The following is an 11,602-nucleotide window of genomic DNA, read 5'->3' as shown; positions in this document are numbered from 1 at the left end:
TCCGCTCTGTAGCAGAATGTGTTACTGTTGCTTTCCAGCATCAAACTTTTCACTCCCATGGGCTCTGTGTTCTTCTTCCTAATGGGTGCCCTCTCCTCTGCCTGGCGCTCCTGGAGGCCGGGCTCCTCTCCCGAGTGTGAATCTGATGGAGGCAGATCCTTCTTGCCGGGACCTCATGTGAGAAATGACATGTCCCACTTATCTCCAGGGGTTGCTCTCTGACATCAGAGCAGCTGTAGAGCGGAGAGGGGCAGGGGTGAAGGGCCACGGTGGTGCAACCCACCACTTCCTCCAAGGAGGAGCTGAGAGGAACAGGAAGTGTCGGGACTTTAGGACCCGCGCCTCCAGCTGAGGTTTCTAGACGTGACCCAGGGCAGACTGGTAGCAAAGCCCCCACGCACAGCCAGGAGCACCGCCGAGGCCTCCAGCGCACTGAGGGTGAGTGTGCAGAGGCCCTGCCATGTCCACAGTGATTTTTGGAGGGAAGCACTCTCCTGCCCCAGCCTGGAGTGACCCTGGTGGCCCTGCTCATGGCCCCGGCCCAGGCGTGTCTGGCAGGAAGGGGTCTCCAGACCGTCTGCTCCAGGGTCCCCTTTGAGACCCAGCAAGGGGACGTGCCTGCCACCACGAGCAGAGCCACATGGCGTGCTGGGAGCGCTTGCGGCTGAGGATGGGGCCAGCATGGGAGGACAAGGGACTGTGAGGCCGGCAGGGCCAGGAGGAGGCTGGGCCACAAGCCCCTAGGGGGACGGCTGGGAGGTCCTGGTGCTCCGGGCTGGGCAGGAGGCGGGTTCCTGGGGCCTTCTCTGTGAACCTGCTGCGCCTGCCTGTGTTAGGCCCTCCTGTCTGCATGCCGCCCCGCCTGGCTACAGTGATTCCATCTCCAGATCGACTCGAAGTGTGTGGTGTGTGATATGGTGTGGTGTGGTTTCTGGTGTGCAGTGTGGTGTGTGTAGTGTGGCATGGTGTGCATGTATGTGTGTGCATGTATGGTGCACGGGTATAGCATAGTGTAGTGTGGTGTGTGTGTGTGCATGTATGGTGTGCGAGTGTGCGTGTGTGATGTGGCGTGGAGTCTGTTGTATGTACATGTATAGTGCACATGTATAGTGTAGCGTGGTGTGGTGTGGCACAGGCCCCATGCTCCTCTGGGACCCTCGAGCTTCCCTGCCTCCTCCGTGGGGACCCCTGGGTGACATCTTGCTGTAGAGGAGAGGGCACTGCTGTGCGATTCTGGTCCAGATGGTTCAGCTGGTGACCCTGGCCTCCCCACGATAGGCTCCTGGAGGCCATTCCCAAGGTCCTAGTGGGAAGGGGATTGAAGCCACGCCCCTGGGTCCCAGGCCCACATGGCCCCCTTCCCCCAACACTGCACTCTTGGGGCCAGCCCTCCCCACGCATCCTCCACCCCGGCACCACCCCTTGCACCACCGTCCCCACGCCCAATACCCCCTCCCCTGGATCTGGGAGCTGGGATTCTGCCCTGCTGCCCCCATCCGTCCGGGGCCCCTCTCCTCTGTCAGTTCCTGGGTGGGGAGAAGGAGGGGTGGCACGGCTGCAATGGGGAAGGGAGGGGATGGCCAGAGAGCACAGCCTGGGAGCAAGCTGTGAGGACATAGGGGACACTCGCTGTCACTCACCTTCCCCGTGATGGTGACGCGATGCCTGCGGGTTTGGGGGCTGAGGCCGGATTCTGGAGGCTTCACAGAAATGAGCTGCTAGAAGCTCTGGGCTGTCCACCGTCACCTCAGCGCTTCATCATGAGTGGCTTCACGACTCCATGCCCAGCTCACTGCAGAATCCCGGGGGGCCAGCACTTTACCAAGAGTGGCCTCCAGACTCCACATTTTAGGAAGGAACTCCCGCCCCATCCAGCTCACTGCAGAATCCCCAGGGTCCCTGCCAGCCTGGCACCCAGCGTGCCCCTCGGTATTCAGGGATGAGTGGGGGAGTCCCTTTGCTGGGAAGAGGTCCCTGGCTGCGTCCCTGCAGGGCGGTGGCTGAGCCCATGCCTTGGCCCCAGGGCCAGTCCCCGCCGGGTGTCCCATCCTGAGCAGGGCCACAGGACAGATTCCCCAAATGGCCAGGACCCCTGTGGCCACCTGACCCCGGGGGAGGTTGTAGCCCTTGGTGAAGCAGGTGACCAGGTGGGCTGTGGGGTTTGGTGTCAGCTCCCCAGCGTCACTGCCGCTCAGCATATGAGTTTCCACTCCCAGCACTAAATGAACAGATGAGCAACCGAAGGCGCCTCTGAGTGCTGAGAGAGGGGAACGCTCAGCTCTGAGTGCTGGGAGAGGGGATGCTCAGCTCCGAGTGCTGGGAGAGGGAACGCTCAGCCACCCAAGGGCCTTTACCCCAGGGGAGTAAATCAGGGCATTTCCTGGTGGACGTGGACTGGGCTGGAGAAGCTGTGCCTCCTGGCAGGGGCTGGCATGAGATCCAAACACTGCACGGACAGCTGGACACTCCTGAGCCTCGAGCTTCTCACCTGAACCACAGGGTAGTAACCCGTGCTCCTCAGGTGGCATCAACGTGACCTGCCTAGTGCACAGCGAGCCTGAGGCAACACGGCCACCACCAGGAGACTCCCCGGGGAAGAGGCCCCCCAGACAGCGAGGTGCCCGTGAAGGAAGTTCTGCACAGGGGCCGTGGCCGTCCAGGAGATGAGAGGGGCCTTGTCTGCACCCTGTCTGGAAGGGGCATGGGGTGAGCAGGCTATTTGGTCCCCTGCGGCTCAGTTTCCCCATCTGTGAAACAGGAGGGGTGGTCTGGCCAATTGTGCTCATTCCAGCTGTCTCTATAGTCAACCGTGTAACTTGAACTCACTTCCCCAGGGCTCCTGCCAGGCCCAGCTCTGTCCACTCTGGCCCAGGCCGGGCCCCACCAGGTACCAGGGCTGTGGGGCATTTGCCTCTGTGGATGGGGCAGCGTGACGCCTGTGGCGGTTCCATGGAACAGGTCCTGTGTGGGCCCCCCTTGCTGCACTCGTGTCCTGTGTCAGAGAACCATGGTCCCGCCTGAGGCCATGTCACCGGAGGCTGGCTCCTGTTCCCGGAGGAGATTGCCAGCTGCTACAGGGGTCAGTAACACAGGCATTTGCCCAGCAAGTACAGGCCAGGTCGCTGGGAAGCCCCAACTCAAGGGGCTCTGCAGTGGGCGCCTAGCAATTATGGTGATGTGGGTGATACCCACCCCACTCAAGGGGCTCTGCAGTGGGCGCCTAGCAATTATGGTGATGTGGGTGATACTCACCCCAAGTCGGACCTGGTGCCAGCAATGATCCCTCCCATTCTGCTTGGCACAAACTGGCAGTAACATGATTAGGTGGTTGCATTTGTTGATTCTGAGCCCATGTGTGTGGAGCCCAGGCCCTGAGCGAGCACAGAGGGCCCTGGTGCTGTCCTGAGCAGAGGCCCCTGCCCACCAGGGGCTGCGCGTTCTCTCCGGCCATTCAGGGTCCGAGAGTGCAGAAGAGTTAGCCCCGGGGGAACAGCTTCCTGCCCAGCTGATTTGTAAACAGCCTCGCTGGGGACACGTGTTGGTGTTGGGAGTGGTGGAGGTTTCTGTGTGTGATGGAAACTTGGGGTAGGTGTTGGGGAAAAGAGGTGCTGAGAGTCTCAGCAGAGGGCAGAGTACAGGAGTCCAGGAGTCCTGGAGCACAGCTCGCAGCCCCTGTGCCGTGCCCAGAGGAGAGGCTGGCAAGCCCCTGTCCCATGGATGGGTGAATGGGTGAGTGACAGTGGCAACGAGCCCATGCCAGCAGGGAGGTCCCACCGCCATGAAGCAGTGTCCTCATCAACGTCACAGTGGGGACAAGAAAGCCGGTGGCTTTGGAATCTGGAGGAGCAATTTCAGCATAATTCATCGGCCACCATGAAATTCCATTTTTAAAATGTCCTTTATTCATTTATCACAAAAAGGGTGGAAAATACAAACAGGAATAATGAAAATTGAAAATACTCATAGTGCCACCACCCAGAGAAATGCAGAATATTTTGGAACTGTGTCTCTTCTTTTTTCCCATAAATTCACTTTTACCACACAGCCAAGCTGCCCTGAGCAGCTGTTCACATGTTTTTGTTGCTGTGTGGGACTCCGCAGCGCAGGCACCAAAACTGCTAAAGCATCTTACAGGTTGACGGCTACACAGACAATCAAGATATTTTGGCTGAAATCCCTGGTTCTTTCCTGGGGTGACTCATATGTTTCTTAGCCAGTTTTCTTTCTTCTTTTGTGAATTACCTGCTCAGGGTGCAACAGCCTTGAAACATCCTTGAATGGAGTATTTACCTTTTTGTTATTAATTTCTAAGATCTCTTTAGAGATGAAGATTACCATTTACCTTTTGCGCTAGAGAGATAATAGCTATTTCCTCTATGCAATTTGTTATGTACAACAGGTGCCATTTTTAGAGTCTGTCTTCTTGCTATTTTCCCCCTTAGCTTTTTTTTTTTTCTTTTGAGACAGTCTCACTCTTGTTGCCCAGGCTGGAGCGCAGAGGTGAGATCTCGGCTCACTGCATCCTCCGCCTCCCGGGCTCCAGTGATTCTCCTGCCTCAGCCTCCTGAGTAGCTGGGATTACAGGTGCCCGCCACCACGCCCAGCTAATTTTTGTATTTTTAGTAGAGATGGGGTTTCACTATGTTGCTCAGGCTGGTCTCAAACTCCTGACCTCAGGTGATCCGCCTGCCTCAGCCTCCCAAAGTGCTGGGATTACAGGCATGAGCCCGGCCTCCCCTTAGCTTTTATGCTGAGGTTTCCTTACTCTTAGATACCTATTCTTCTATTTCCTTTATTGTTTTATTCCCTAAAACTGAAGTCCTACACATTTGTGGCCATTCTTTTATGTCCACGACAACAGCGTCTGGGGCCTTGGCCTCATGTCGCCACCCGGGAACAGTCTCCTTCGTGTTAGACGGAGGAGTGGTGTCCCCTTGTCTAAAATGCTGTAAATATCATTTGATTTCCCTTTGACTTCAGGTATTTAGCAGAGTACTTTAGCATTCCTTATTACTATGCGTGTGTGGGGGGGCGGGGGGCTGGGGTGTCTCATTTTATTTCATTTGGCCAGAAATTGTGGCCTTTAAAATTTGTGCTATCAGGCCGGGCGCGGTGGCTCATGCCTGTAATCCCAGTACTTTGGGAGGCCGAGGCGGGTGGATCACGAGGTCAGGAGTTCGAGACCAGCCTGGCCAATATGGTGAAACTCCATCTCTGCTAAAAATACAAAAATTAGCCGGACCTAGTGGTGCGCACCTACAGTCCCAGCTACTCAGGAGGCTGAGGCAGAAGAATTGCTTGAACATGGGAGGCGGAGGTTGCAGTGAGCCGAGATCTAGCCATTGCACTCCAGCCTGATGACAGAGTGAGACTCCCTCTGAAAAAAAAAATTGTGCTATCAAAGTTCACAGATAGTCAAACCAACGGTAGGAACACGTCTCCCTGACCCTTGGGAAAATACACTTTTGCAGGGTCGGAGATTCAGAGGAGACATGGGCTGGGTTTTCCTGCATCCTCTCTGCTTTGACTTGTTCCTATTTGATTTGACCTGTTTTTGTCCCTGGATTTCCTGGAGCCTCTGTGATTCAAGAACAGTGTTCCAGCCCCCACCTGAATGGCCCTTCTCTCCAGTTCTTTATCACGCAGAAATGAGTCCATCTTGATGCTCTGGCTTTTGGCTTAAAAGGTGGATGCCTAGTTTATAATCATCCCTTGAGCCTTCAGTTCCCAGCGCGGGTGTTGGCTCCCACCTCCTCTTCCTTCCAACCTTGTCCCCTGCCGGCATCGTCCATCGCTTCCCATGTACCTCCGAGTCACTTTGATGCGAGCGTGTCTCCTCTAAGACAGCGCAAGGTCGGTTTTATTCCCTGACCCCAGCACAGGCAGGAGGAAGCTCTGATGCAAAGTTCTAATGGGTCTGCGGGGCCTCTGGTTCCTCAAGCAGTCTCGTCTTAGGGTTTTACGGGGTTGCAAAAAGGAAGCCTGAGGCTGGGCGCGGTGGCTCAGGCCTGTAATCCCAGCACTTTGGGAGGCCGAGGTGGGCGGATCACGAGGTCAGGAGATCGAGACCATCCTGACCAACATGATGAAACCCCGTCTCTACTAAAAATACAAAAAAATTAGCGGGGCGTCGTGGGGGGTGCCTGTAGTCCCAGCTACTCAGGAAGCTGAGGCAGGAGAATGGCATGAACCCGGGAGGCGGAGTTTGCAGTGAGCCGAGATCGTGCCACTGTACTCCAGGCCGGGACAGTGAAAGTCCGTCTCAAAAAAAAAAAGGAAGCCTGACCCCGCTCGATTCCTCTCCCAGCATAGGCTCTGCCCTCTCTCTGCCGTCTTGCTTAAAGTTTCCTTTCTTTTTCTTTTTCTTTTTTTTTTTTTTTTTTTGAGACAGGGTCTGGTTCTGTCACCCAGGCTGGAGTTCAGTAGTGCCATTAGGGTTCACTGCAGCCTCCCCCTCCTGGGCTTGAGAGAGCCTCCCACCTCAGCCTCCTGAGTAACTGGGACTAGAGATGCATGCCACCATGTCTAGCTAATTTATTTTCTATTTTTATTTTTTGTAGAGATGGGTTCTCACTATGTTGCCCAGGCTGCTCTCAAACTCCTGGCCTCAAGTGATTCTCCTGCCTTGGCCTCCCCAAACACTGGGATTGCAGGCATCAGCCACCAGGCCGGCCTCTTCATTTCCCACGTTTGCTCCTGTTCTCCTGCCCCCAACTTCTGTGAAAGGGTGTGTGTGATTTGGCCTGGATCTGCTGCAGATCTCTTCTGACGCTGCTTTCGTGTCTCAGAGCCTGAATGTTCAGAGCTTTGCTCACCGTGAAGTGGGGTTCTTGTTAGCTGTGTCCATTTGGTGCCCGGGAGGGAAGGGCGCCCGACCCCTGAGGGGTTCTCCGGGGAAGGATGACCTTGTCCCCCCGATCCTGCCCTCTCAGCCCCCCACTTCCCCTGTGCAGGGGACTTGGTGACAGGTACCACTTCCTGCAGCTGGGCTGGTGTTGCACCAGTACTTCCCTCTCCAGCAGGGTTGAGGTCAAGGGCGACTCTGATGCAAGGTTCTGAGAGGCCTGTGGGGCTGTGGATTCCTAAGCAGCCTCAGCTTTGGGTTTTGCACCTTAGGTCTTGGTAAGGGGACCCGCCCGCCCTTAGATGGGGGAAGTCCAGGAGCTGGAGGACGAGGAGGGCACCCGCCCCCGGTGTGGGGCAGCAGGGAGGGCCGCAGGGTGATCAGACTCCAGGCCGGAGCTCTGGGGCCAGCTCAGGGGCTGGGGTCGGGGGGGGTGTCTGTGCTCTTCCTCCCCTCCTGCCCTGCAGCTCTGCCGGCTTAGCCTCAGGGCACCAGAGGTGACAGTGACCAGGTATCCGCCTGTTTGCCCGAATGCTGCCCTACATCTGTGCCTTACCCATTCCCATCCCCCAGGGAGCTGGCACAGGCCCTTCGACCACCTCCAGGCACATGGAGGAAACCGAGGCAGATAGGCCTGATGGGGTCTTAGTCTCTCAGGCCTCAGGTGAGGCCCTGGACCTCCGTGGGCCATCCTGGTTGCTGGGCAGAGGGGCTGCCCTGCCCTGTTCTCCCACAGAAGGGAGGCCGGCTGCCAGGCTCAGTGCACTGCCTTACCTCTTGGAGCCGACCTTTGTCCCCGGCTGTTTGTCTGGGCTCAGCCACTGGCATGGGGGGGTGGGGCAGGGCCTGGCTTCTCTTGTGTCCCCAGCTCTGAGCCCCCCAGGGCTGCTCATGGAGGAGCAACAGTGGGGAGAGGGTGGCTCTCGGCCTGCCCCCTTCCTGTGGTCGAGGTTGGGGTGCTGTGGTCTCTGAGCCAATCCTGCTGGAATCAAGGGCAGGTGGGGGTGCCCGGGGTAACTGGGCGCCAGGTCCATATCTTGCTGCTGCTGGGGGCCTCAGTTTCCCCATTTGAGGGTACGAAGTGTTTGCATGCTGCTGGTCATGACTGTGTTAGGGGCGGAGACGTCAAGTCTGAGGCCCCAGGGAGAGTGTGGAGCCGGGGTGTGGGTCCTTACCAGCCTGGCTGGGGCTGCCAGGGGAGGTCTGCACCCCCTCCCCACTTGGCGCAGCTGCGACCTGGGGGAGTCCTGAAGCCGGCTGGACCATGCACCCTGGGGTAGCTCCAGCATGTACAGGGCCTCTGGTCAGCTGAAGGGCTGGTGGGCACTCATGGCACCGAGGTCAGTCCAGGCGCAGGACTTTGAGGGGGCCCAGATGGAGAGCTGGAACTGGCCTCGGCCTGAACCACAATTCCCAATGATCAGAGATATGGGGGCTTTCAGACACAGGGTAGGCTCAGTGTGAACCAAAACCACCTCCTCCAGGAAGTTACAGCAGGGTGCAGGTTCTGTTTTTGACCCCAGGATGGGAAGGATTAAGGGTTCCCTTTTGACATTTTTGAATTCTGATTATAATTTTGCTGAGAACCAGGGAATGAGGTCACCTCCAAAACAACAGGACCTTGGGGCTGGTTGGGGCCTCTAAGCTGTGGGATCCTCAGATGGGCCCCTGGTGGGTGTTCCGTCAGCCTCAGAGCCCCCGGCACAGGTGTAGGGCTTTCGGGGGATGGAGGGGAGCCAGGGCCTGTGGCTGAGGGCACCCAAGCCTCCCAGGCCACAGCACAGCACCCAGTGCTGTCTTCAAAGCGGGCAGGCCCTAGTTTGGGGCTCTGCTAGCTGGTGTCTGCCCACTGAACCTTGGGTGACCCTGCCAGCACCACCCGAGGGAAGGGAGTGGGGCAGAAACGTCCCAGCAGCCTGGGAGGCCGTGAGAGGAACTGGTATTTGCTGGGGGAGGTTTGTTGATCTTTGCTTCTGATAACAGCCCCAGGGTAACAGAAGTGTCTTCCTCCCCACCGTGGCAGGAAGGCTCCTAGGTACCCTTCTCAGCACCTCTCCACCTTCTTGGTGCCAGATAAAAGGGTCCCAGCCAGCTACAACATTCTCAGGTCCTGGGAGGTCAGACCCAGGAGCCCACCCCACCTAGGAAGCCCTAAGACCCCCCAGGGAGCCGACCCAGGGCTGGTTTGGGCACCTCCAGGATGGAGGGAAGGGAGCCCAGAGGTGGAACGGCCCTGCTGCTTGCTAGGAGGTGCTGCCGGCCTCCAGCACCAGGCTGAGGCCTGGTTCCGTCATTTTGCCTCTGGGGCCGAGGGCCTGTGAGTGACCACTGAGCCGCCCCTGGCTGTGGGTGCCTGGGTTAAGGACAGGGTGGGTGTGTATCTGGAAACAAAAGGGCAGGACCCCGGCAACTGGTGGCTTGGGCAAGTCAGGTGACTTTTTTCCCACCTGGCAGGGACTGCAGGGCTCCTGGGCAGGCCTGGCACACAGCCTGGCACCTGCGGGCATCAAGCCAGCTTTCTCTTCCTGGCACACAGCCTGGCACCCGTGGGCATCAAGCCAGCTTTCTCTTCCTGGCTGTGTTTCTGCCACAGAGAGACAGGGCCAAGCCCGGCTCTGCTCCAAGCACAGGCTCTGCTCATGGAGGACCTGGGGCACACAGGGGCAGAGTGCACACACTGGGTGTGTGGGGTTGTGGTGTGTGTGTGCATGTACATTTGCACGTGTGCATGGTATGTGTGTGTGGTGTGTGTGCCTGTGTGGTGTGTACGTGTGTGTACATGTGTGTACGTGTGCATGTGTATATTAGTGTGTGGTATGTAGCATCTTGTGGGGAGTATGGTGTGGGTAAGGGGTGTATACATCTCTGTGTGTACATGTGTGTGGTGTGATGCATTTGTATGTGTGCTGTGTGCATGCACATGGTGTGTACATGCGGTCAGGCACGCATCTGTATGCATGTACACGTGCATGTGTGGTGTGTGTACGTGTCTGCATGTGTGTGTGTGCCTGTGTTGTGTGTCGCTGCAGGGGCCCGCTGCAGCTGTCCTGGGTGCCTGGCTGCTGAGCAGGTGTGCTGCCCGCACTGCCGGGCCCGAGATCCCTCCCTCCGTGGTTGTTGGCAGGTGGGCCCAGCGCAGCTGTGCTGGCCTGACTCTAACCCACCCCCTGCAGCAGGGACAGGGCCCCAGCTCCTTGTCCCAGGCCAGCTGGAGGGGAGCTTCGTGAGTGGTCAGTCCCAGGGGCTGGGCCTGAGACCGTCACCAAGACCCCTTCCCTCCACAGGACATGCTGGGCCTGCGCCCCCCACTGCTCGCCCTGGTGGGGCTGCTCTCCCTCGGGTGTGGTGAGTTCTGTGTTCCACGGAGGGGACTCCATGCGTGACATTCCGGTCAGGGAGAACAGGGCCTGCCCTCATGTTCCCATAGATAGAAGTTCCCGGGAGGCTGGGGAAGGACCTTGCTACTGGGGGTAGGTCGGGGACTCAGGCCTCATCTCCCCACGTGCCAGGAGGCTATAGCTGTGCTGTTTCCCGAGGGCCCCTCTCTGCACCTGGGGGTGGTGGCTGATGCAGGGTCTCCTCCTGGAGGCTGCCTCCCCGTCTTTTGGGGCCTTCTCTGACCCTCCTGCTCTACTCCCCCTTGGGTGTGGGCAGGGTGGCCCAAAGCACTCACTCACCAGCCGGCCTCGTCCCTCAGTCCTCTCTCAGGAGTGCACGAAGTTCAAGGTTAGCAGCTGCCGGGAATGCATTGAGTCGGGGCCCGGCTGCACCTGGTGCCAGAAGCTGGTAAGTGCCTCCTGGGCCCCTCCCCACCTGCCCAGCCCCTGGGTGGGGGCCCTTTCCTGCCCCTGAAGCCAGTGGCACCCAGAGGACCAACAACTCCATTTTCTTATGGGGGGGATCCCCAGACCCTGGCCTCACCCTCCCCCTTCAAAGGGCCCCTGAGGTTCTGATGTGTGGTCTGTTTGGAAACACACACAGAACACACACTTGTATTTTCTCCGCCATTTCCGAGTAGGTTGTAGACATGGAGCCCTTTGTCTCTTAGTACTTCAAGGGAGGTCTTTCTTAAGAACAAGGTTTTCACTTACAAAACCACGGAAGCAAGTGCAGAAACACGCGTGCTTCTGGCCCTGCATCGCCAGCACGCTTTCACATGGAGTCAGCAGGTTCGGGGCCAGTGACGGGACCCACCAAACACAGCCCTCATCAGAATCCCGGGGCTTTGCAGGGACAAGGTGGCCAAGAGGAAATGTATTTTGATGTAAATGTATTTTGATACATGTATATCTATATTTGATAAATTCATGTATCAAATTCAGGAAATTCAGCATTGGTATCTCATTATGATCAAACCTACACGCTACGCATATTTTATTGGTTGTCCCAATGATGTCTTCGTGAGCATATTTTCCTGGTGGATTTTGTCACTCAGGCTCACCCTGTGCTCAGCTATCTCAGGCTCAGAATCTCCTCACTCAGGCTCTCTCTGTGCTCAGCCGTCTCAGGCCCCAAATCTCTTAACCCAGATTCACACTCTGTCCTCAGCCATCTAACGCTCTGAATCTCCTCACTCAGGTTCACTCTGCACTCAGCCGTCTAATGCTCTGAATCTCCTCACCCAGGTTCACTCTGCACTCAACCGTCTAATGCTCCAAATCTACTCACCCAGGCTCGCCCTGCACTCAGCCGTCTCAGGCCCCAAATCTCCTAACCCAGGTTCACATCCTGCGCTCAGCCGTCTAACGCTCAGAATCT

General features: G+C 57.6%; 1 protein-coding gene across 1 annotated transcript in view; it reads left to right on the top strand.

Annotated features, from left to right (window-relative positions):
- Positions 1-213: 213 nt before the first annotated feature.
- The window catches only part of ITGB2 (integrin subunit beta 2), a 37,025-nt gene continuing 25,636 nt past the window's right edge, over positions 214-11,602 (top strand). Inside the window, exons 1-3 of the mRNA XM_054468540.2 lie at positions 214-438; positions 10,129-10,189; positions 10,542-10,630. Of these exons, the coding sequence (XP_054324515.1) occupies positions 10,132-10,189; positions 10,542-10,630 (147 nt within the window). The 5' untranslated portion in view covers positions 214-438; positions 10,129-10,131. The remainder of the gene's footprint in view (positions 439-10,128; positions 10,190-10,541; positions 10,631-11,602) is intronic.

Source organism: Pongo pygmaeus, chromosome 22, assembly GCF_028885625.2.
Source record: "Pongo pygmaeus isolate AG05252 chromosome 22, NHGRI_mPonPyg2-v2.0_pri, whole genome shotgun sequence".
In the NCBI taxonomy this organism is placed as follows: Eukaryota; Metazoa; Chordata; class Mammalia; order Primates; family Hominidae; genus Pongo; species Pongo pygmaeus.
This window is presented reverse-complemented; position numbering and strand designations above follow the sequence as displayed.